The 23,643-nt window shown below is 49.6% G+C and overlaps 1 protein-coding gene across 2 annotated transcripts in view; it reads right to left on the reverse strand.

The window, feature by feature from the left end:
• SLC35F3 (solute carrier family 35 member F3) overlaps nt 1–23,643 on the reverse strand; it is a 189,022-nt gene that overhangs the window by 11,113 nt on the left and 154,266 nt on the right. For both annotated transcript variants that reach the window (XM_030035801.2, XM_030035800.1), the window contains one exon: nt 2,426–2,645. In XM_030035801.2, coding sequence (XP_029891661.1) covers nt 2,426–2,645 — 220 coding nt within the window. The remainder of the gene's footprint in view (nt 1–2,425; nt 2,646–23,643) is intronic.

Raw genomic sequence — 23,643 nt, forward strand, 5'->3', positions numbered from 1 at the left:
AGGAAGAAGGCTTTGTTTTGGGGTTCATCCCGAGCCGATCCCCCAGCACGCCAGGCAGCATCACCCTCGCTGCCAGTTGCTTTTCACATAGCCTGTACAGAAAAGAGAGGAAAGAGGGAAGAAAATGTCTCCAAGATAGTCCACACTACGTCCCTCTGCAGACAGGAGTGTCCCCAGCACTCCCACTGTGCCACACGAAGCTGGGCAGCAGGACTGCTGTGCTGCCCCAGGTCAGGATGCCACCTCTGCCCAAAAGTGCATAGCCCAGTCTGCCTATGAGCCCCTTCCCCCTGCACCCAGGTCCCTTGCCGGCCCGTCATCTGGGAAGGAGACAGCCACGTTCCTCCTCGGGTACGGAGGTGGCTTCTCAGGAAGGTCCCCTGCCACCCCTCACCAGCGCCAGGTGCCACGGTGAGGGGCTGGAACACATGGCAGGAGCATCGCAAGGCCTCCACCGCCTTGACCCCTGTTCTGGGTCTCTGCTTCATTGCTGCTTTCCCAAGGCAGCGCTGATAAGAAATGAAGGATGGCTGGACATGGCTGAGAACACCACTCGGGTCTGCTTCCCTGCTTCCTCCACTCCTTCTGCACCTTTGGGAAGGGGGTATCCAGAGCAGGATTTGTCCCCCAGCGCACGTCACAAGACCTAGCCTGGCTGGGAAGCTGCTGGAGAGCCCCTGACCACCCCGGCTCTTTACGCACAACCACGCACCTGGGAGAGCACGAGAAGCGCCTCCGCCCCGGCGTGCGCACGCCCACGTGGGTATCCCTGCACACAGGTCGGCTTCTTTCCCCCCAGACCACAGCCGTACCCAGCCGTGCGAGATGGCATGTGCAGACCCAGGAGCGAGCTGCACGTGCGGGAGAGCAGCGGTCAGCCCTCTACACACCTCCTCTGCTGGCGTCCCACCAGCGCTACAGCTGACAGTGCCACCAGACAGATGAAGGCCACAAAAACATGCCTTTTTTTTTTTTTTTTTTTTTTTCACTTTTATCAAAATGGCCAGCACGTCCAGCTAGGATAACAGCGATACTTCCCTGCTTCCAGGATCATTTCAGGATACCCTTGCTTCTGTACTCAAAAAACCCAGTTAATTTGTTTTCAGGGTACAGCTACCTGGGCAGGTGGGTGGGCAAGCACAGACACCAGCTGGGCAGGCCAGGCTTTTGGCAGGTACATTTTGCAACGATTCCCGGAGCAGGCTCTTGGCTGCCATCACTGCAAGGCTGGCCAAGCTCTCCTGCCGGAGAGGAGCGCTTCCCGAAAAGTTAACTCTTGGCTGCTCCATGCAGCAAGGGCTAACAACCTCTTCTGAGCACTGAAAGTATTATCCGGGTGGGTGAGCAGGAAACTCCTCAAATGGTGGGCAGAAATTAGGTATTATTACCGTTACTGCTGTTAATATTAATATGTGCCTGCTGGTGCAGCGAGGCAGGAGGGCCCCACTGGTACCTTTTCCTTGCAGTTACTCCCAGGCCTGGCAAAGCCCCCTTGGCCCCGGGGTGGTGGGTCACTGGGGCAGATGCCAGGTACCCATCCACCTGGTTCAGCTGCCAGAGGACACAGCGTGCCAATGGTTGCCAAAAGCAGCAGCAGGGTCAGCAGGGAGCTACAAGGGTTCCGATAACCCCCCCCCACATGCAGCTCCGTTGCTGCTGTGGAGCGGGTGTTCACGTGGGGTGTAGGACTAGGGAAGTAAGCAAACATTTGAGATGCCACCAGGAGAGCAGCCCCAGGGGAGTGGGCTTGCCACCCCGCTGCCTGCCATGCTTCCAGGCCCCATGCCTGTGCCTGCTGACCAGCCACAAGTCTCCGCGTGCCAGCGTTATGCCGATCCTCCACCAGCAACTCGCACACACACGCACGTTTTGGCTGCGCACTGGCAAGGGCAGCCCGGCTCTCCTCTCCAAAACTGCTGCTGATTGCAGCCCCAGTGTAGCGCGGGTGCAAAGGATAACCATGCCACCCTGCAAGCCTGCTGTCGCGCATAAGAAAGGTGAGGGCCCCATTAAATTCACAGGTTGGGACCAGAAACGCATCGCATGCAGCCAAGGCATGCAGGAATGTGCAGTTAGAAACAGTTACGTCTGGGAGTTTTCACTCGGAAGGGACAAGCAAAGGCTGGTGCACGTCCATGGTGACATGGAGATAGCAGCTACCCCTCTGCCACGCTCTGGAGCAAGTTACCTCTTTTCTGAAGGAAAATGTGCAAAGGCACCGGGCTGGGGGAGAGGGGGAGCCCCAGGAGCTCGAGGGTGCCTGGGCAGGCTGCAGGGAAGGACGCGTCCCCGCTCCGTGAGGATTTCTGTGCTGACTTGGCTGTCTGCATGGGGTGCTGCTCGACTCAGCCAGCAGGAGGGAAGGGGAAAAGGAAAGGCAGAAGGGCGAGGGGAAGAAGGGAGACAGAGATAAGGAGTCACTTACCCTCACTCCCATGAACCTGTCCCTCAGAACGATCCATGAAAGCAAGAACACAAAAGCTTTGTTGCAGCAGAACAACACGGAGACATCCGTAGTGTTTATTTTCTTTATTGCATGTAAGTAAAGGTAGTTTGTGAGTGTCCAAAGAACACCAAAGGGTGCTGCCTTGGTAAAAAACACCTTCAAAGTCAAGCCGTTGTCTCCAAAAAACCGGCAGCACTCCCTAAAACAAGGAGAGAAAGGCAGCATTATTACACAAGCCAGTCACAGTCTGCAGCAAATATACGAGTTTCTTTTCTTTCTTGCCCCTCTTCTTTTCCTTTGGAGAAAGAGGGGCCCACACCTTAAAGAGGGGAAGAAAAACAAATTCCAGCATCTACTGCAACAGCCAGCACCTGTGGGCATTGGGATGCTGAGGGGCCAGGGCCAGCAGCAAAGCTCCCCGTGATCCGCTATGTAGGGCTTGGAAGGAGCCTCGCCGGAGCCTGGCTTGGGGTTTTTCCACCTGAGGAGTGGGATCTGGCTCAAGCCCCCTGGCAGCAGCAGGGAGGGGGTGGCTGGCAGCTGCCCGCTGGGGTGAGGGCGTGCAATGGGACACGGCACGGTGGCACCCGGGGATGCGCCGGGTCAGCTGGAGCAGCAGCACAGGGCAGGGGAGTCAGGAGCTCAGGCGTACAGCGAGGGCTGTGAATCCCCAAGCGGGAGGGTACGGCCCTGGCATGGGAAAAGGAAAGGCCAGTGGTTTCTTTGTGTCCCGTCTGACAAGGAAAGAGCTGAAGGGGCACAGGGAAGGCATCAGGGAGCTTGAGGGCACTTGCTCGAGCCTGACGGAAGGAGTGAGGCTGGGAAAAGATCAGGTGGAGGAGCTGAGCGGTGAGCGACAGCGTGAGCATCCCAGGAGCTGGGGGCACTGGTGGGAAAAGGGGACAGGAGGTGACGGTGCAGCCTGGCCCTGCTGGCACGGCTCTGGGGAGGCAGCGGGGGGGCTGGGATGGGGCTGCAGGGGTCACCTCTGTGGAGGTGCTTTCAAACCCGCAAAACCCCTGAGGCCCCAAAGTACTTTAATGAGGTGTTTTGACAAAATTTGAGCAAAGTTAAATTTTGCTCTGGCAATGAAGGCCAAATAGGTTTTCACTGCTGCCTTGAATTTCAGGCTTTGTTTCCTGAGACTGGCCGTGTAAGGTTCATTATTTGGAGCCTGATGAAAATGTGATTTTGATCCACTTTCTCAGAAGATGGGGCTGTATCAGGTGATTACCTAAAGAAACCTATCCACACTCTGAGCCTCTTCACATTTCGCCCATCACTAACTCTACATCTGCCTACATCCCCTCTGCTACAGCAGGTACAAGGCTGCAGGGTAGAGGAAATGCCTTTTGTGTGTTTGTTGGGTTTTGTTGCCTTCCAGTCTCTCGTACCGAGCCATGGCTGCACAGAACTTGCCCATCACTTGTGCAGAACTTTCCCATCTCTGGATGTGATGACCCTGGGCTTTGGCTGCCGTACACAGACACTTTCATGTGAGCCGCTGGTTCTGCATCATGTCACTCAGTGTCACAGCCAGCGCATCCGTGTCCCTTGTCCTCTATAGAAATGACCTGCTGGCAGCAGCCTATTCCCTGTCAAACCTGTTAACGGCTTCTCTGGGTCACCGCCCCCTGCACCACAAACTGTGGCCTGACTTCCCACCTGCCACGCAGGGCCGTTCAGGGATGTGCACAGCACCGACAGATGCTGCCTGTGCTCAGCACGTGGTCTGGATCCACCATCCCCTTCCACAAATGCTATACCCACTTCAAGTCTGGCCTTCAGCCCTGCAAAGCGCAGCCTGTACCAGCCACTTGCCACAGGGGATGCAGGGAGTGCACAGGGATGCAGAGAGACATTGAAAACCCAGTCCCAAACTTCACTAGAGGCTTAAACCTGCTTCCCAAGACACCGGGGAGGGTTTGACTGCCAGGGTGTCACAGGCAGCCAGTCTAATGCTCTGAAGACAAAAAACGCAGGCACAGTTTAAATTGAATGATGTTAAGTATGAGAGGGACGGGAAGACCGTAGTCAAATGAAAGGACCAAAATGGAATCTACGTTGGGATTCATTCTGGGGGAAAAAAGCTCCTCCTGCCAAAAATCTGTTTCCCACATATAGAATTGGGTTTGGGTATCACTATTTCATATACAGTAGAAATATGTGCTTTTACTGTACTGTAGGCCTGATTCTTGTTTAGCAGATACCACTGGATCCGTACGGTAGCACAGCCTGGCACTCACCCCCATCCCTGAAGCACCCAGTGTAGTGCCGCGATGCCCCAAAGAACAGCTTGCCCTGGCATGGATCAGGACCCTGAGCTGCATTTCCCCCTCTGGGAGTCTCCTCTCACTGGCTTATGCAATAAAGCTTCCTTTCAGCTGTTTTGGATGATTTCACCAAGTCTGAATTGCTTCTTGTAGTCTGGCTCCATCTTCCACAGGAGACTGCCCTATGGCAGAGGTTTCCCCATCCGGCACGGGGCTGTAAGAGGAGCTTCTTCCCAAGAACACCTGGCGCTGTGGAGGGTGCTACCAGACACGCACCCCTGTGCACAGCGAGCACCATTGTCCAAAATGGGTGCACTGCTGAACCGTGGGCTTTTGTGGGGGTAGCAGATGGGTTAGATGGCTTTCTTGGACCTGGCATCTTCAGTGAAGTCTGAGGAGCATTAGGGGAAATGTGGTATGTTTTGTGTGCCAGGATGACTACATACTGTACAATAACCCCCTCACAATTAATTGTCTCCCCAGACAATTGCTACTGCTTACCAGCGAAACTGATTTTCCTTGGTGCCTTAACGCTGGTTAGGAGAGAGAAGCCGTACCAGGAAGTGTTTGATGAAGAGAGTTGTCAGTGAGTAACGGTAGATAAATAGTTATGGGAAGCAAGACAGGACTGTGATATAACCTACTCCGTAATCCCAAAACAGTCGGGGGACGAAATCACTCCAGAAAAACCAACCTTCAACTTTAAATATTTTGACAGAACATTTTGGACACAGTTGTTCATGCTGTCCAGTAATTTCAGTTTTGCCCACAAGGGTACATTGTACCCAATGAGTATCCTGATGTTTTATGGATACTCCTTGGCAAAACCGCAGCTTGTGTCCTGTGGCGCTCCAGGCGTGCCTGACTGCACCAGGAGAGCCTGCCCATGAATATTTTAACACTCTCATTTGCTAACGAAACTGTTACTTTTTAAGAAAGACAAAACCCACCCTACCCAGTGGGCAGTCTGTAAGCGTTCAGCATCCTTCGGAGCCCAATTCAGCACTGTGGACCTTCGTATGAGTCCTGACCCCAAGTCTCCCAAAGCCACAGAATAGACGGGGAGCTGGGGTCGGTTCCTTGAGGTTTTACAGGACAGACTCTTGCAGGTTTACCTGCCCATGGCAGGACACAGAGGGAGTCCTCTACTCACACCAGAGCAAGCTGGCTGCCTCCGGGCTGGTGGGGAGACGGCGTTGGGTAGCTCCTCCTGGGACAAATGTGCAGTGGTGGTGGAAGAGCTGCTGGGGAAGCGCCCTGCTCCGACAGGGACACCACCACCCTCCTCTGGCTTTGACTGCCGGGGCCAGCAGCCAAGCTATATAATTTCCAGGATAAAATATTATCCAGGCTTTCATGAGCTAGTCCTGCTGCATGGCTAGCTCTAGCTCACCTGGGGTGAAGAGGGAGGGCTACCAGATGCCTGGAGGGTGCAGACTTTGTTTGGTTCATCTCTGGGACTAAAGCCCTGCTGTTTGCTAATGTGGGCAGAGGTGCCAGAAGTGTTCTTTGCAAAGCAAGCAAGCAGGGATCCTGTAAACAGGCGCTCCCTTGGGCTCCTGGTGCTTGCCCTTGCCCTGTGTGCTGGGCAGCCCAGAGCTGCTAGCACATGGCCAGCGTGGGCAGCCCAGCTGCAAGGAGGGGCTGTGCCTGAGGGGAGCAGTGGTTTTTGGTAATACGCAGTGTTTGCAAGTAGCTGGTATGGGCATACAGCATTTGCTCAGCACAGCATCACTACAAATGCCTAAACTGCTGATGGCGAGCCCTGTGCCCAGGCACCGTGACACTGGAGTGGGTTTTCTGGCAAGCGGAGCTCAGTGGGGCTGTTGTGGTACGCACATAACCAGCCCCTGTCAGTCACGGTCCTCCGTGGACTCCCTCTCCCTCTTCACACAGAAAGTGCACTGCTGCTCGTCATCCCTTAGACTCATGGAAAGCTTTCGAAGATCTTCTGGGCCATACACCTATTGAGCGAGAGCCCCTGGACTATCTTAAATAAAGGCACAGTTAACAGCAAGCAACCTTATTTCTTTATAGCCTGTATACTTTCCATGCACCTCCAAGACATCCAGGTGGAGGAGGCCCTGAAGATGCTCTGGTAGTTCCCTGTGAGATGAATGTGCGTGCCTGTGGTTCCAGTAACCTGGCAGAGTGCTGAGTCCCAGGGAGAGAGGTAGTGGGGAGCTTCTGCCCACTGACCTTTAGGTATGTACAAGCAACTTTTCATGTTTGAGCCTGGACCCCAGGGTCTGTTCAGACTTGCTGGAGATGCACGTCCCAGCGCTGCCTTTGCTGCCCACCTCAGGAAGCACTGAGCCCAGGAAGAAACTACTTCTATTTCCCTCCTTCAGCTCTAAAAGGGACCCCAGGGCAAGGAGCACAGACACAGGCACCTCCAGCACACATCTGGAAGGAGAAATCCCACCCCCCGTGTTAAAACAGAAATTGTCATCAAAGACTGACCGAATCTACTCCTGCCCGCATTACCAGAAATCCTGCGCCTGCTGGTCTCACCTACCACCTCAACCTGAAAGCTGCCTTACTGCTCACTTGCTGATACAGTTCCATTTGCTGGGCTCATCCTGCTTTGCCCATGGACCAGTGGGACTTTGGGTGTGGACAACTGCCAGACAGGCCATAGGGAAATGCTGATGCAAAGCTCCGTGCATCCCGGATCGCGCTGAGCAAGACTCCTCCTGGGCAGGGGAGCTGCCCTGCAGACATCCTGCAGAGCCACCCTGCTGAGATGATCTCTCCTCAACTCTCTGTAATCCTCCATATGAGGAGTAAATTCCTACAACTGCCAGGCTGTTTCCAGATAAGGCGGCAGCAGACAGCAAGGAGCTTTGGCGTTGCAGGGCATAATGCCGTATTTTTGAGATAAACTAGCTTCCTGCATTATTTAACTCAATTCTGCCATCATGAGCTAGAGCTCCATTGTAATCACAGCAGTTGGTTTGAAAAATAAATGCAAGGCATTAGCCAAGGCAACAGTAAAGGCCTGTGTAAGACTGGAATGGAAATGTCAAAGGAAGGGTACTGGAAGGGAAACATACTGGCTTAATCGCCGCCGCAGCAATAAAGAAAAGCTTGCTCCCACTCAGAAGTGTCATATCCATGCTCACAGACAATCTGAAGGCTCATGACTGAAATAAAAAGCAGGATTGCACCCCAGTGAGGAGGTCTACATGTGAACTGAGAGAATTGCAGCCTGGTTACACGTGGCCCTCGGGAAGTGTTTCCAGAGAGATGTTACACAGTGGATGTGCTTGCCGCAGGGTGTTGCCGAGGGGGGCTGCTGCAGCAGGCATCTCTGCCGTCTGTCAGGGTAAGGGGATGGTGCGGGTGAGGAAGAAGGGCACACGGTTGGCCTGATCGCTCTCCTCTTCCTCAGGATGCCAACTGGGATGGATGGTGTAAAGCCCATAAAGCCCATCTGGCAGCAGAAGCAGCTGCCTGGCTTTCAGGGCATCCTCTGCATGGAAGGACAGCGGTGGGGACAAGCGGAAACCTGCTTGTAGGTATAAAATAAAGCCGTGGGCACCACACGGCACAACTGAACTCACCTTGCTGCCTCTGGGGCACGAGCCCCCCTGCAGTAGCAGCCCCCAGGCAGGGCTTAGCAAGTCCTGACAGACACCGGCCAGGCTGCACGTACCAGCGGTCCTCTCTCCCAAATGGGCCTTCTGGTCCCCTGCCGCCTGTCACAGGGTGTCCTGACAACTTGGCCTGATGGAAATGTGTAATGTCACTTGGGAACAGCACATAGCTGCTACGGCACTACAGGAACTGGGCTGGGATGAATGATATTACAGAAAAGCCTAAGGCATAGAGATGTTACTGTTTGTATTTTTACTCTAAATTGTTTGCTGGTTTCTTAATCTTTCATGTACTAGTTCTTGTTTTTCCTCATGATCTTTTTAGTGTGCATCTTCATTAACCCAGCAAATGGCAAATTAGCTCTGACCCATTAGACATGTCTCCAGCACAACAATACTAGAAATACCTCCGTCACTGGAACTGAGCATCCCCAGTGAAGTAAATCAAAAGTCATCAGTGCCAAAATTGCATGCTAAGTAAGAGTTAATCATATTGAAAGCAGGTGTTGCAGTCAAATAAAACTTGCAAATAAAATATGACAGTAAGGCTCTGTTTTTTCCCCACTGAGCTCACAATTATATGTTTAATACTATTCACCTTCCACTGCCTGTTTTGTCTTTAACTATTGCTAGGTAGTCGGGATGTTTCTCCACTGCTTTGAACCTTGTGCAAATGAATGTATAAAATTCTGCCAAGACTGAAGAAATGCTTTTTGCCCCCATTTTGAAAAAAAATCCCACATATGAAGAGGAAAGTTAGATAAGAACCAGAAAAAGCACACACAGCATGTTCCCCCAGGCTGGGGGTTTGGTCTCTTGATACTCACTGCAGAACAAACCTATGCCAGGAAGGTTAATAAGCCATTGAAGCTGCCATTACATCTTTGGGAAAGATGCAGCAAAGTAGAAAATATCTGGGAGGAATACACCTCCTAAGAGAATACTTTGCACAAGCCGGTTATTTCTCCTTTCCAGACTGTTAACATTTGTTACAATTTTCTCATTGCCTCAGTGTTCATACTAGAGCCTTCTCCTCCAAAGCAGGTTTGGATTTGCTGTTGCTCCTAGCGGGTGATATTTTTTCTTTGTAGACTGTGCTTCTTATTTTGACCTTTCAAGGTCTGTACCTGCAAATTGAATTTAGCTAAATTGCTCCTTATTTTCAGCAGAGTGAGCATCGCCTCCCTGGAGCACAGCAAAGCCACCACTGTGCCAGTGAATCTGGCCTCTTGATTAGAGATTGGCAGGCAGAACATGTTTTGCTAATCCCTGCACCCATTAGGCCTGCATGGATAAATAAACTGCAGATGCACTGTTAACAGTTGTACATTTTCTGTTCACCATATGAAAAAAGAGACATGGACTAAAATGTCATGCCATGTCTTCTGGGGGACTTGCAAGCCAGCTGCAGTAAGCAAAAGAAAAGAAGACAGACAAGGTGCCCTGGCTGTTAATAGTAGGGAAGGAAACTAAAACTAAGTTTAATTTCTCCCAGTGAAAAAAAATCCTAGGACTTTTTTTGTAATTCATCCTGTTAGGGCCACAGCAACCCTCATGCATTATGCTCACAAGTGGAGATAGGTAGAAGACTGCTGTACAGACAGAAGACCCAAGTTAAGCCAAAATATTCCTCAAAAACGCTCTCCAGGAATGTACACGATGTGTTTCCCAGACAATAGGATCATGCCTCCAGCTCCACTTCCCTCCCCCTCAAGCCAGTGCTGATCTGAAGGGCAGTCATGACAAAATCAGCCTCTCGGGGGGACGGATTTCAAAGCAGCGCAAGCGAAAGGTGAGCTCATGAAACCCATTTTACAGATGTGCAAGCTAGAGCACAGAGAGGTGAAGTCCCTGGGTGCTTGAAAGAGGCAGGATGAGGGCTGCCTGTAGGCTGCACCTTCAGAGAGCTGGGGATTTGCTTTTCCTGCATGTTTATTTTATAGCCAACTCCTGTTACTTATGAAGACAGTCCCTGAGCACCTTTTTCCTGAGTCACCGCAGGTTCACATGCCAGCAGAACAGTTGCACGGAGGCTCCTGTGGCGTGTCCCAGATCATAAAATGCTGCGAATAAATCCGCTAGCCTCAGCACTTTGCAGACAGGTGCCCGGGATTCCTGCCATGGCTTTTATTGCCCCGCTGGTCCAAGGCTCCTACAACAAAACCAGCACACCCCTGACTCCAGCTTTCCTCCCATGCACCTGGAGCAGCTCAGGAAAGCTGCTTCCCAGTGCTGGGAGGGCACAAGCTCCTCCTTGGCTTCCACGGGGCAGAGGTCTGAGACCTGCCCTCGGTGTGCCGATGCCCCTTGCCCGCCCTGCTGCCTGCACTGCCTGCTGAGGCACGCCACAGCCTGTGGCCATTAGCCAGAGGATGGGGCCAGGGGAACAGCCGTGTTGCTCCTCAGAGATGCTCTGCACTTATCCAGTCTGGTTTGTCCATGCTGGGGACTGACCTAGGGTTGCAGAGCCTGGAGCCCTTCGGTTTCTCATTGTACCCCACTTAACGGGAGACAGCAGCCCTGCAGCCCAGCAGGTAACATCAGCCTGGTGACAGCACTGGTTTCTGGACTCAGAGGCGGCACGTTTCAACTGGCTGTTTAACTAATACTGTCCCTGGTAATGGCTGGTGATGGGGCACCATTAAGCTGTTTAGTGAGTGATTCATCATGATCAGGCGTTTCTCGTTTACCAGATCTGTGCCTGAGAAGAGCTGAAGAAATGCTTGGCTACTGTCAGAAAATCTCAAGCTTGGAGCATTCTGTCCTTAAAAAGGACAAGGTAGCAAGCACAGCCTGTCATAAAAGCACCACTTTTGCAGCTGATTTCACAAGGAAAAGTTTCTTTAATCGATTGCTCCCATCTTCAGGGTCAGGTCAATTTGAGAGCATGTGTACAAATCTTATGTGGCAGGAAATTCAAGCAGCAGGTCACTGACGGACCGTGCTGTGCTGTGCCGTGCCAGCGTGCTGCTCCCAGCCCAGCAATGAGCCAAGGTCCATGCCAAGCGCATCCGCTCACGGCTGCCACAGTAAGGATTTCACTCCTTCCCGGCGTGCCGCAGTGGGGATCCCCCTTCCCGTGCTGTCCTTCCATGTGCCTGGGGCCCATGCTGGAGGGGGGTCCCCAGCTGAAAAGCAGGGTGGGTTGCAGGGCTGTCCTCCAGCTCCAAGCCCAGCTATGGAAAGGTGGCAGAGAGGACCTGCCGTGGGGTGTGGGTGCTGCTCGTACAGGAGCTTTAGGGCTGGATATGGCCCCATGGTCGCTGGCGTCGGACCACCTGCGAGGGGGCAACACTGCTGGTGGGGCTTTCCCCCATAAGTGGAAATGGCTTTTACGTTCCCTTCCTCTAGCACAGTTCAGTGGCATAACGTGATGCTCCACCACAATGTATAATTCAAAACATTTCTTTCCAGTTTCATTTAAACTCAAGTGATGGTGACGTGTCTCAGGGCTCTGCTGTCTGAGGTAACACAGGACCCAGGGACATCGGACCATGTTGGAGAGAGGTGGGAGATAGGGCAGCACTGCCCACTGCCAGCTCCAAGTAACTGGGGGCTTCCTTCAGAGGTCCTGCCATGACCCCCAACAGCTCGTCCCACCCCTGCTGAGACCTGTGAGCTGCAGCTGATGGTGCCTGCAAGGAGCTCTGTGCTTTTTCTGACCTTCCAGCTGTGGCTGGCAGCAACCCTGGGGAGGGAGTTTGGAGGCTTGGGGTGAGGGCAAGCCTGAAAATCATACCCCCCTCCCATTGCCAGTGCCCCCAGAGAGTCCCTTGCAGACCTTCCTGCGGGGGGGAACAGAGGCAAACTGCAACCCACAGCCCCTTCCCAAGCTTGCAGGGGGGACAGAAGCAAGGACGTGGGCGGGGAACACCAAACCTTGAAACTAAGAAAGGATGGAGACGTTCCTGGTGTCAGGTACCCCACGCCTGCTTTCCTCAGCTCTGTGAGTGAATTCGTGCAGAATCAGCACAGAGAAAAAGGCCTGAACTGAAGCTTAAAGCGATAGGTAGATCTGGGGCTTGTCACCAAACCTACCTGATTACATGAACTGAAAAATAACTGTTCAAGGGATTAAGCAGTTTCTCAGAAATGGATGTTATCTAAAATAGTCTAATGGCTTGTTAATGCCCATCGTCCCATGCGTATTTTTCTGTAAGCATGTTATTAAATGCAAGAAATGACCACAGAAGTCAATCCAGCATCTAGCTGCCACTTTTAAATGTCTGGGTCTGATGTTGACCATTACTTGTTTCTATACATGATTTGGGGCTCATGTTCTGCCTTTAAACTTTTATCTATTCTGGGGGTTTCCAGCTCATTTGCAGAAAATGCATTCTGATAGGCAATGAAATGAGAAAATTGTCTTCTCTTAAACGAAACGAAAAATCTCCAGGCTGATCTTTCTTCTCCGAACCAGAGAGACAGAAGCAATTGGTTTTGCTCAGCACTGTACACGTGCCAAACTAGGCATTTGCACAATAAATGGTCCCAGGAAATGCTTAGCTATGGATTTACATAATACACCAGAATGGCTCCAAAAGAAGCAAATAATACAAATCTTACAAACCACCTGAATACACATTTCTAAGACAAGTCTTAGCACACACTCAGAAGCCTTAATGAGACACTGTTTAAACATTTTAAAAATAAAAGTTTAAAAGAACAAGACCAAACCAGAGGGAAGATTCACGTACTGTAAACTGCCTTAGCAAAACACCAGGGTGGGAGTCTTGGGCTGCAGAAGCACAGGGAAAAGTCTGCAGCTTCCCCTGTGGGATGATCCTCCATCCCACAATTTGCTGTGCCCAGGGCACTAATCCTGTTCAGTTTGCCTCCCTCCATTTCCAGTGAAGAGCAGTAGTCCTAGGATAAACTCTACAGCTTTTACATACACGACTGCAGCAAAGGCTGCAGGAAGTGGATCGCATTAGGATGAAAATTTCATTTAAGTTTTGCACCCGAACATACTGCAGAGTTTTGCATCTAGGTGGTTTGTTGTTGTGGGAGCAGGACCACCAGCCATCTCCGATGGGACATGAAGGAAAGCGTTAAGGAGAAGGTAAAGTTGAGCAGCAGCGCTACTGCACTGCTGATACTTCAGAGGAACAGGACCGGCTGTAGCAGTGTGAGCAGACATTGCAACAGATTTCCCGCAGAGTCACATCTGTCCACGAGCCCCAGGGTGAGCTGAGCTCACTCCGGGGTGTGTTATCACAGCAACCAGGCTTTCCTGCTGAAGTCATGCCTTCAGCTTGCTGCATGGGGCAGGCTGGCATTTGTGGGTCTTCCATCTGGCCAGAGGCGACATGCCATTTTGGAAAATGCAGCAAGTATTCCTGGCGAGAAGAAGCTTTTAATGTGACAACATGTACTCAGCAATCAGACAGCTGAAGTTATCACATGATGTAACATCCAACATTTTCTGCCTTTACACCCTAGAGGTACCCAGAGCCTGAATTGCTTTATACTCTTCTAGAGAATCGGCATCATACAAATAAAATGCGATACTGTTGCTATATGCAAGTTCCAAACACCCACAGACCAGGCAGACATCACACTTGGACATAGAGATGAGCTTTTTAGTTACGTTCAAACACTGCTTTGTGGAGCAGCTGGTTATTGAGCCCATGAGGAGATGCAACCCTTGACTTGGTCTGGCGTAGCACGCAGGATCGGCCTTAAATCTTAGTCAGAGGCCACCAGAGCAGTGGCCAGGAGGTACTCAGACTGGGCATTTCCCCTCCGCAGCAGCAGTGGCTGAAGGTGGAAGGGGCAGTGAGGGGAATGAACGGTGCACAGGTGCCTGGGGATTACTGGTGTGCCCGCGGTGCACACAGAGAGAGGGGTCCTGCCGTGTTTGGGGCAGGGCCGGAGGACGAGCTAGAGGGAACTGGCCCATTTGCACGGCAGGGTGGGAGGGATGGAGGTTACGTCGGGACCTGACGTCATGTCCAAACGGAGTAAAGAGAAAGGACCGTCAACTCTGACAGCGCCATGTAAAGCCACGCGCAGGCAGGCCAAGGCAGAGCGTGAAGAGCAGTTAGTGAGCTGAATCGAAGCTCATGACGATCCTTATGGAGTTATGGAGCAAACTGACAAAATGAGCTGCAGCAAGTTGCCAGACAGTATTTACTCAAGAGTTCAAAAAAGCCCAACAATGAAACAGGGAATTCCTAACAGGGCTCTGTAACTTTGTCCTTAAAACTGCCTTCTCACCCAAAGCAAGTATCACATCGATTCTTTAAATCTAATCAGTGTTGCAATTGTGGCTGGCCATCCACTTTGAAGATGACCATCGCTGGTGAAAGACTGCACTGCATCACCTCTTCCTCCTGCTGGGTTCACCGAGGAGCGACGAGGACAGGGAAGGCCCAATTCAAGGCGCACGCTGACACGGCCGGGGTGCTCCTGCCGCTTGCGAGTATTTTCAGCCCAGCAGACTGGCTGGTGAGCCGGTGCCCTGAAATCCTGAGCCCAGCACGACCGCTCCCGCTTACACCATCCACCTAATGACTGCCGTCTTCTAAAACAGGGCACCGACTGCTCGGAGTATCTGAGGGCTAATGAATTCAGGCCCTCCCGAGGGTCTCCTGCTGTACCCGTCAGGTAGAAGTGGCCTGAGGCCGCTGGGTCTCCAGAGAGGCCGCTCCCCCGGAGGCTCTTGCTCCCCACTTTTCTCACGTGCAGCTGAAATTACAAAACCCCACGGGGCCCAGCTCCGCGCCGCCGGTCTTCAGGGAGAGGCTGTCACCTCTGCGGGCGCAGCTTTGCCCTGGGCAGGGAGCAGGGCAGTGCAGCCCCGCTCCGGGATGGGGACAGCACCGCCCCAGCCCCCCCGGCACCCTGGGGCCGCCCGGGGTGGGGGCTGCACCCCAGCTTTTGGGAAGGGTACCCCAGCTGTCCGAGGAGCTGCTTCAGGGCCCCTTTCCTCACCCGGCGTGGCTGGGTGCTGTGCTGAGGAGCAGGGGCTGCGTCCGGGGTGGCCAGGGAGATGCACCGGCACCGAAGTCACACCTAACTTGTGTCCTGCACGGCCCAGGCTGTCACATGAACGTGTTTGCTAATGTTGGCCTCTAAAAGTGAGTCAATTGAAATTTTGGGGGGAAAAAACCCACAAACCCACATTGTTTTTAATGTTACCTAAGCGGATTAGGCAATTCCCTGCAGGCCCAAGCAGTTTGGAGAGTCACCTCAAGCAATGCTACAACACTTCAGTTACTGAAAAGATGAAAAGTCTCCCAGGGAAAGCGCTGGAAAGGGCGCTGCGAGCCTGAATTCGAGGTCCGTGGCAATGCTGTATTGCAAATTCCCCGTGCGAGCGTGGCCGAGTCACCCAGCCAGCCTGTCCCCCTCGGCTCGGCAGCGGGCCCTGAAGGTACAGGCTCGCTGTTATTTCCCAGGGCTGTGTCGAGGTAAATGCAGGCAAGCATTTGTGCGGCATTCGGCGTGTGGTGAGGGACAACATTATACAAACTGAGGCAGAGAAAACCTAAACATTAGGCTCTCAAGGCTTTCACTGCCAGAGTCAACATCGTCACTGCTCTCCGTCATCATCCAAAATTTCCATTGACGTCAGTGGATGTTCTGCGTGTGAAAGGCCTGCAGAGTCTGAAACTGTGCAGCGATCACTTGCAGATATCTTAAGCTTGGCCTGATGTGATTTATATCTGGCTTGCACTCTTCAGCTGTGACCTGAACCGCTTACTACTTTTTGGAATAGTCAAAATGAAACTTTTAGGAGAAGCTGGCCAGCTGGCCTCCTGTGAATTGGATTTTTGTAGCGGTTGGTATAGGCAGACAAAAAAGCATGCAAGAATAAAATGCTTTTCTAATAGCTGCTGTCTTGGCTTCTGGAAATAGGGGGATTTGGCTCTGCTGATTTCAAAGTACAGTGCTGACAGGAGGGGGAACAGTGCTGTTGTGTCTTGGGAGAAGGAAGGAACAAGACAAGAGGCAATACAAGGAGGAGAGAAATGTCTTGGTGAGAACACTGGCTATGCAAACACCTTGAGATAGCTATTACTGAAACACATACACACACATATATACATGTTGGAACATGTATCTAGAATACATATACATACATACACTCACACACACTTACTTTGGACCTTTATGCCTGTGGATTGTCAGAAAGACTCTGCGGGGAGATACGGTTCCAGCTGGGCAAAGCCCTACCAGCCCATGGCCCTTCTTGCTGGCAATGCCAGCCTTAGGCCGTGGACATAAACTATTGGCTCTGTAAGTCCTCACTCCATAGCAGCATCACGCTGTAATACAGAAAATGAGGGAAAGAAATCAACTTCATAGCCTAAGTACTAATTTCTCAGCACCATGACAGGATACTGGGACAGCTGGGAACAGGAAGGCACGTGAGTCGGGAGATACCAAAAGAGACACCATCAACTTGGCAGCTAGTCAATGAAAAGAAAGAAAATTATACAAAAAAGAAAGCTGAGAGCTCACTGACATAACAGAGAAGCTGACATTTACAATGTACAAATTGCCCCTAGATGCATTAAGTAAACTGGGATATAGAAAGGAAATAAACTTTTCTAAATACTTCTATTTGTGGTCATTTCTAGAGTACCTTGTATCAAGAACAGGTGACTTTCTTCTGTTTGAAGTTTGTTTGCCTTTTTAATCACACTGCTGATGTCCATTTAACACAAAACCAGAGCACTCTCTGCCCCGTGCTCCCTTACTCTCTGTCCTTTAGCAATGTCATTCCAATCCCGCACACAGCATGGCAGCCGGGAGGGGAGTGAGTCCTGAACGACTCATGGAAGTGGAGTGAGGAGGTCTCAAGACACTGTGATGGCATCTACCCTCATCCAAGAGCCTGATTTAACAGCACCCTTCAGAGCATTGCAATCTTTGAAAAGCAGCATGTGAGAGATTGAGAAACTCGGCAGTCTTACGTCACATGAAGGAGTACGGCTGATGAGTTTGGTGTCAAAAGGGTCATGTTGTAAAATACAGTGTACAGCACTTCTGAGATTCGTATTTCCAAACAGCTTTACTTGTTTTAACCTCTCGCCCAATAGGCTAGTCCTTCAGAAAACGTGTTCTACGATATGATGCTGTTGCCAGCTGCATTAATTTTGTGCAAGACCTTAGTATAAATGGTAAAACCAGAGTGATATGTAACACAAATTGAATGGCTTCTGTCTGTGTTACTGGAACATTTAGGTCTCTCAAGTGGCATACAATAACTGAGAATGGCTTGGAAATCAATTACCTGTTGTCCAAGAGAAACGTGTAATTTTTGGCTCCCCATATAAGCACTTTCTTGTTTGAACAGTAAACAAGCAAAGTAAAAAATACTGACACCTACTGTGTTTTTAAAGAAGGATTGGATAGCACAGAAACGGAGCCATAGCAGCTGAAACTCTAAGAGACTGTGCTCGTGAAGAGTTACGTAGATATACCTCCAATGAAGAGCTGTGGGAACTTGTGTGGTTTGGATTTTTGAGGACATGTTCCACAAATGTTGGTCAAAAAGTTGTAGATTTTTATTTTCACTCAATTTGCAGTGAAACAAAATGCTCATTCACTGAAACAGAAGCTTCTGAAGAAGGGTACAGGTTAAAAAACTTACAAAAAATACCGAAAGAGGTTTTGAAATTGTTCCATTTGAACATTTTAAGGGAAATTTGCCTTTTTAATTCAAAATTAATATTAAATCTATAGTGGAAAATAATGGAAGTCATCAAAATCAGCAGAAAATATTAAAAAAGAATAGGCAAGAATGTATTGTAGTTGAAAGGTGGTTTTATTTTCATTTCCCATCTGTGGATGCTCTTGGATTTTGCCTTTCATCCATTTGGAACAAGATTCCTTTTAAAATTTCAGAATGCCTCCTGGAAAAAGAAAGTCTGTTAATGACACTTTATATTATCCCTTAACAACTCTTCAATGTGACTTCATAAAAGGTACTGCTGACCCAAGCTTCACAGCCAAGAAAGAACTATGCCTTGGGGTAGGGAAGTTTTCCCTCCATAGCCTTACAATATAGTTTATAGTTACCTTTGTAAGTAAGAAAGACCCACAGGTGGAAATATTAAAAGAAACCATAAACCCGACTTTGGTAGGGAGATCGTGCATGTGCCAGTTCAGGAGGCTTGTCTCTAAGGAATTTTCTCCTCCCTACTTTTCAGAGTTACAAAGGAGTCTGTAAAATTATGGGCAGTATTATATGAAGATCCTATGTAAAAGCAAAAATTTCTCTGAAGACTCTTCTCAAGAAATAGAGTACAGAGCATCAACTTAATTTTCTTTCTGAGCACCAGAGGCAGGTCCAGAGGATGGATGCAAGCCACATTTGTCTTCCAGTATTCTTGCACTCTGAGGGGTCTACATCCTCACAGTTCTTCTTTCAAGCTGTTTTTATGCCTATGGATTGATGGGCGACTCACTCTTACATGGTTCAGAAGCTGAATCTCAGTTTCATGCTCCATCATTCTGCAGGCCATGAGCTGTCCTCCTTCATACCCTCCAAAGAAGTGAGGAGGACTACTGAGTTTCATGTTGGGTCCTTCTTCCAGAGAGGAAGCTGAGTTATCACAGGGCAGCTCTAGGAACACGCTTTGCCTCTGCTCTTGCAGATCATAAAATTTCCAGCTCCTTCCATCAGCTCCTTGCAACTTCCCAGACACTCCAGGTGGAAAGCCCTTGATGTTTCAGAATTCTGGGTTGGTAACCCTTGCCTCTCCTCCTCTGCTGAAGCCAGCAGCCTCCATTTCCAAAGGAGCTACAGCCTGTTCTCTCGTTGGCAGCTGTGTCATTCACATGGGAGAAAGGGCTGCCTATGGGCTGGGTGTGCACCGGGTGTAAAAAGGTATCATCTCCAGAGCTCTGCCATTAGCGGCCACATGCCCATATGCATCTTCTCTGGGATGTGGCCACTGACAGAGGAGAGCTACGAAGCAGTCCATTAGACAGCAACAGATGCAGATGTCCCCCAGCTGTGGCAGGAAAGACAAACTCCAGCAGAGCCTTGCCTGCTGATGCTGATGTGCATTTGGGGTCCAGAAGCAGGAGAAAGAGTGAACAAATACCCCAGATTCAAAGAAAGAGCCTCAGTGACCCTGTTATGCATATTGTTGTACTGGATGGATCAGGTCTTTAAAACGGGTGTCAGCTGCCAAGGCTATTAAGTCTTACACTCATCTGGTTTCCAGAATGGTGTAGCTTTATTTACCTCCCCGGTTTCTATTGGAAGTGTGGAGTGGCACATATGTGGGTCACCCCTGTGCCCCCACTGTTGACTATTAGAGCACCCACATTTGGCATTGACTTTTCTTCCAGCTGCTGTCAATGTCCTACTCTGGACTCTTCAGCCAATATCCTCATGATAAGACAAAATAAGAACATAAATACCTAATGGGGTTATTAGCCCTCGATTGCTTCATTCAGAATGAAGCAAAGCAAGCATGATACTAAAAAGAACAGAGAAGAAATATAAGGGGAGAGAGAGAGATCAGCTAGAAATTGATTCATTCTACAAGTAAACAAAGGGATTATGGCAATGAGGTGATTATGCTGCTTAGAGGTTATAAAAGAAAATGAGATCTATTTGAAGTCCCTGGAAAGACCAGAAATGAGAACAGTGGTGAGGGATACTCAGGAATTTGAAGGAAGCAGAACTTAAGGAGGTTTCAGATTTGCCAAATTTAAAAACCAGACTCAACGTTGAGATGGTGGAGCAACATGGCGCTTGCGACTAAAAATTGCTGGAAGCCATGAACACCCCTCTGAATGGGATGCTAGCCATTATTATTTATGTATTTGGATGAGGTATGTAGCTGTTCTTCAGAGGCCAGGAAGAAATTTGCTTTGAATCTGAAGCCTTCCACAGATACTGTGCTTCAGAGTGCTGATTTGTGTGTCTTAAAAATGTTAAATTCTTTATATGAAATATTTCATATTTTTAAGGTTTTACTCTTACACAATAAGAGATGGTGGAGCATCAAAAGTCTCTGGCCGGAGTCCAGTGCCACAGAAGTAGAAAAATACAAAGCCGTAGGGTCTTGTCATTACTGTGCATCGTGGGGGGGAATGTCAGTGTGGTTTGGATCAGGCTGTTACCACTTAGGTGTAAGTGGAGAGCCAAAGTACAGCTCTATTGTCTTTGACAGAATGATATGCACACACTGCTTTCCTTCCTAGTGACATTTTTAATGTACTTGTTCTTTTTCTTTTATATTTTTATTGCCTACTAAACAGTTTCTTTTGGCTCTGCTTTGTGTGATTCTCAGTGCAAAGAAAACAGTTCTGTTCAGAGAAGCGCTTTGAAAAGTGTCCTGATGAGGAGTGAGCTGGTGCCTCGCTAGCATCTAATGCACCACCTGATCTTGGCTGTGAATCCACAAATTAGGATTTCAATCCCGTCATTGCTGAAGGTACCGATTTACTTTGTGGAAGACTGGAAATCAGAAAGGAGCCCTTTATCTGCAACAGGAATAACACAGGAACTTTTCAGAACAAGATGCAGAACTCCTGCATGGGAGTTCCATGAACTGGAAAACCCATCTTGCTGGTCCAAATGCCATCCTTGTGTTTTCGGCATCGAAAGTATTGAAATAATAATGCAGCGTAAGCCTTCCCCTCTGCCCAGTCTGTGTCAGTGAGGCATTCACTCAGAGGTGCCTGCGAAGGGACGGACCTGGACCACACAGGAATTACCAGCCTGGGTCCAGCCAAGCCCTGTCCTGTCTCCGGCAGCTGCCGGCAGTGGAGGCACTGGCGACCTGGCACACATGAAGGAATCCAATCCCCAGGACAACCTGCCACTTTCTTGTCTTTCTCTTCCTGCTCTCCCTCTTCAACCGCCTTGGATCCATTAGCCATGTACTGTCACAGCCTGTAAGACAAGTGTAGCTCCTTGCAGTTCAGGAGCAGTGAGAATTAATTACCATTTCATTAATTAAAGTGCTCTGAACCACTTAGGTGTAAGTGGAGAGCCAAAGTACAGCTCTATTGTCTTTGACAGAATGATATGAACCACTGCGATAAGCTCCTGATCATCTGCTCAGCTCAGCTCGGACTTTGCCAGCCCTGGGGACCACGCTGCGTGTGCTCGGTCTGCCAAACTTGGGACTTCTTCCTGTGACAAGGAACCATCCATATAGGGTGCCATGATGGTGCTGCTCCACAGGGCGATCAGGATTCACTAAGACTACATCTCTGGAGAGAAAACAGTACTGCTACCTTCTGGGAGTTAGCGTAGCAGACAGAGGAAGAGTCAGGGTTATCCAGGGTGGAGACACACTGTCTAGCGAGAGCACCTGGAAGACTTGCAAGAAGAGGCCTTTGAAGTTTAAGTGGCAGAGACTGACTGCTGACAGGAAACTTGAGGCGACTCAGGAACACGGTATCTGGATCTGTCTCAGAAATGTGACTGTGACATTTGAAACTGCCAAATGAAAATGACAGCTTTTAACCTGGATTTCCCTTAATCGGAATAGATCGTGCATTTCATGCTAGAAATGTTCTGACCATTATCTGCTTCTGTGTTTATTACATTTTGATGTGCTTCTGGTAATGGCTTTAATAAAGTGTCTGGAATAGAGCCTGTTAAAGAGTTTTCTTACATTTAGATGCTCAGATACCATGTGATTGATTGTAGCACAGATGAACATCCTTTTATGATAGAGGATTTCTAAAATAAAACATAAGTATATCAGGAAAGACCCTCGTGTACTATAACCTAATTTAGAGTCACAAAAGTAATTTCTGTTCTTTGACTATTTTTGACTATAGGAATCAAGCTCCTTTTTATCTACATCAGCAAAGCGTGCAGCACATCCATTTTTACAGCACTCACTTTTGGCTAAAATGAAATAGCTCTGTGACATACAGCTGCAGTTTATGGCATCTTCCTGGATTTAATGGGTAGAGGGACTTACAGGGAGTGTGGGACTGCGATTTTCTGAGCAAGATGGTAAGGGCTGTGCAATGAGCCTCCCTCCTGCTTGCTGGTTCTGAAAGCCGAGCTGCAGTGAGGAGAGACAAGTATTTGCCAGATACAAAACTACCAGGTTAATGTGTCTTCCACCTTCTACTCCTGTGATGTGCTTATTCCTTCCTTCATTTTGGAAAATGACCTTGCGATCCTTACTTGCAGGATCACACTCTGCTTCCAGAGCAGCTGCACAGACAGCAGTGAAAAATCTGCTCCCTGCTATACAGGGCAAAAGCACCGTTACAGCAAAAAGCATGGGGTGTCCTTGTAGCAGACTCCTGCTGAAACCCTGCAGCTTGCCACCTAGGAGAGAAGTGGACTTCATCTAGCCATGATTAATGCCTGCCTTTTGAGTGTGCCTGCTTTGTCTTTTTTTTTTTTTTTAATAATGGATTTATAAAGCCCGTGACTTAGACTGTAATTGTAAAATGGCTTTTCTGGCACTCTCCCAGATCTGTGGCTCTAGAGGCCAATATCAGAATGTGCTACATAATTTGGATCGGATACCCTTCGCTTGCAGTTATGGTCAGTGCAACTGCAGCCATGTACAATGGATTGCCTGGGAAATGAAAATGGTTGGGTTTATGGCAGAAAGCATGTGAGGAGGAGGCACAGTGCTTCTGAGAGTAGTTAAAAGCAGAGGAGAGGAGCATAATTAGCTGGCCTGTTTCGGTGTGCCTGTGAATCCTTACACATGCATAGCAGGGGGTGTTGAAAAATTTAACAGAATTACTGCTGGGGATGTATCACAGCCTACATATACTGTAAGCACTTACCTCAGTTTAAGTTCAGACATAGATTAATTTAACCAGATAACTTGTTGGCATTATCTGGAAAAGCAGGTTTACATCTTTATAAGACTCTCAGATTTCTTTTGACCTTGGATTTCATAAACTGCCTGACAAATTTGGTGGCCTTCTACAATGGAGTTACAGCATTGGTGGATAAGGGAAGAGCAACTGACGTCATCCACCTGGATTTGTGCAAAGCATTTGACACTGTCCCGCACAACATCCTCGTCTCTAAATTGGAGAAACATGGATTTGACAGATGGACAACTTGGCAGATAAGGAACTGGTCACACTCAAAGAGTTGCAGTCAACGGCTCAATATCCAAGTGGAGAGCAGTGATGAGTGGCATTCCTCAGGGGTCAGTATTGGGACCAGCGCTGTTTAACATCTTTGTCGACAACACGGCCAGTGGGATTGAGCACACCCTCAGCAAGTGTGCCGAGGACACCAAGCTGTGTGGTGCGGTCGACATGCTGGAGGGAAGGGATGTCATCCAGAGGGACCTTGACAGCCTTGAGGCATGGTGGGCCCGTGCCAACATCATGAAGTTCAACAAGGCCACGT

Source organism: Aquila chrysaetos, chromosome 13 (genome assembly GCF_900496995.4).
Source record: "Aquila chrysaetos chrysaetos chromosome 13, bAquChr1.4, whole genome shotgun sequence".
NCBI lineage: Eukaryota > Metazoa > Chordata > Aves > Accipitriformes > Accipitridae > Aquila > Aquila chrysaetos.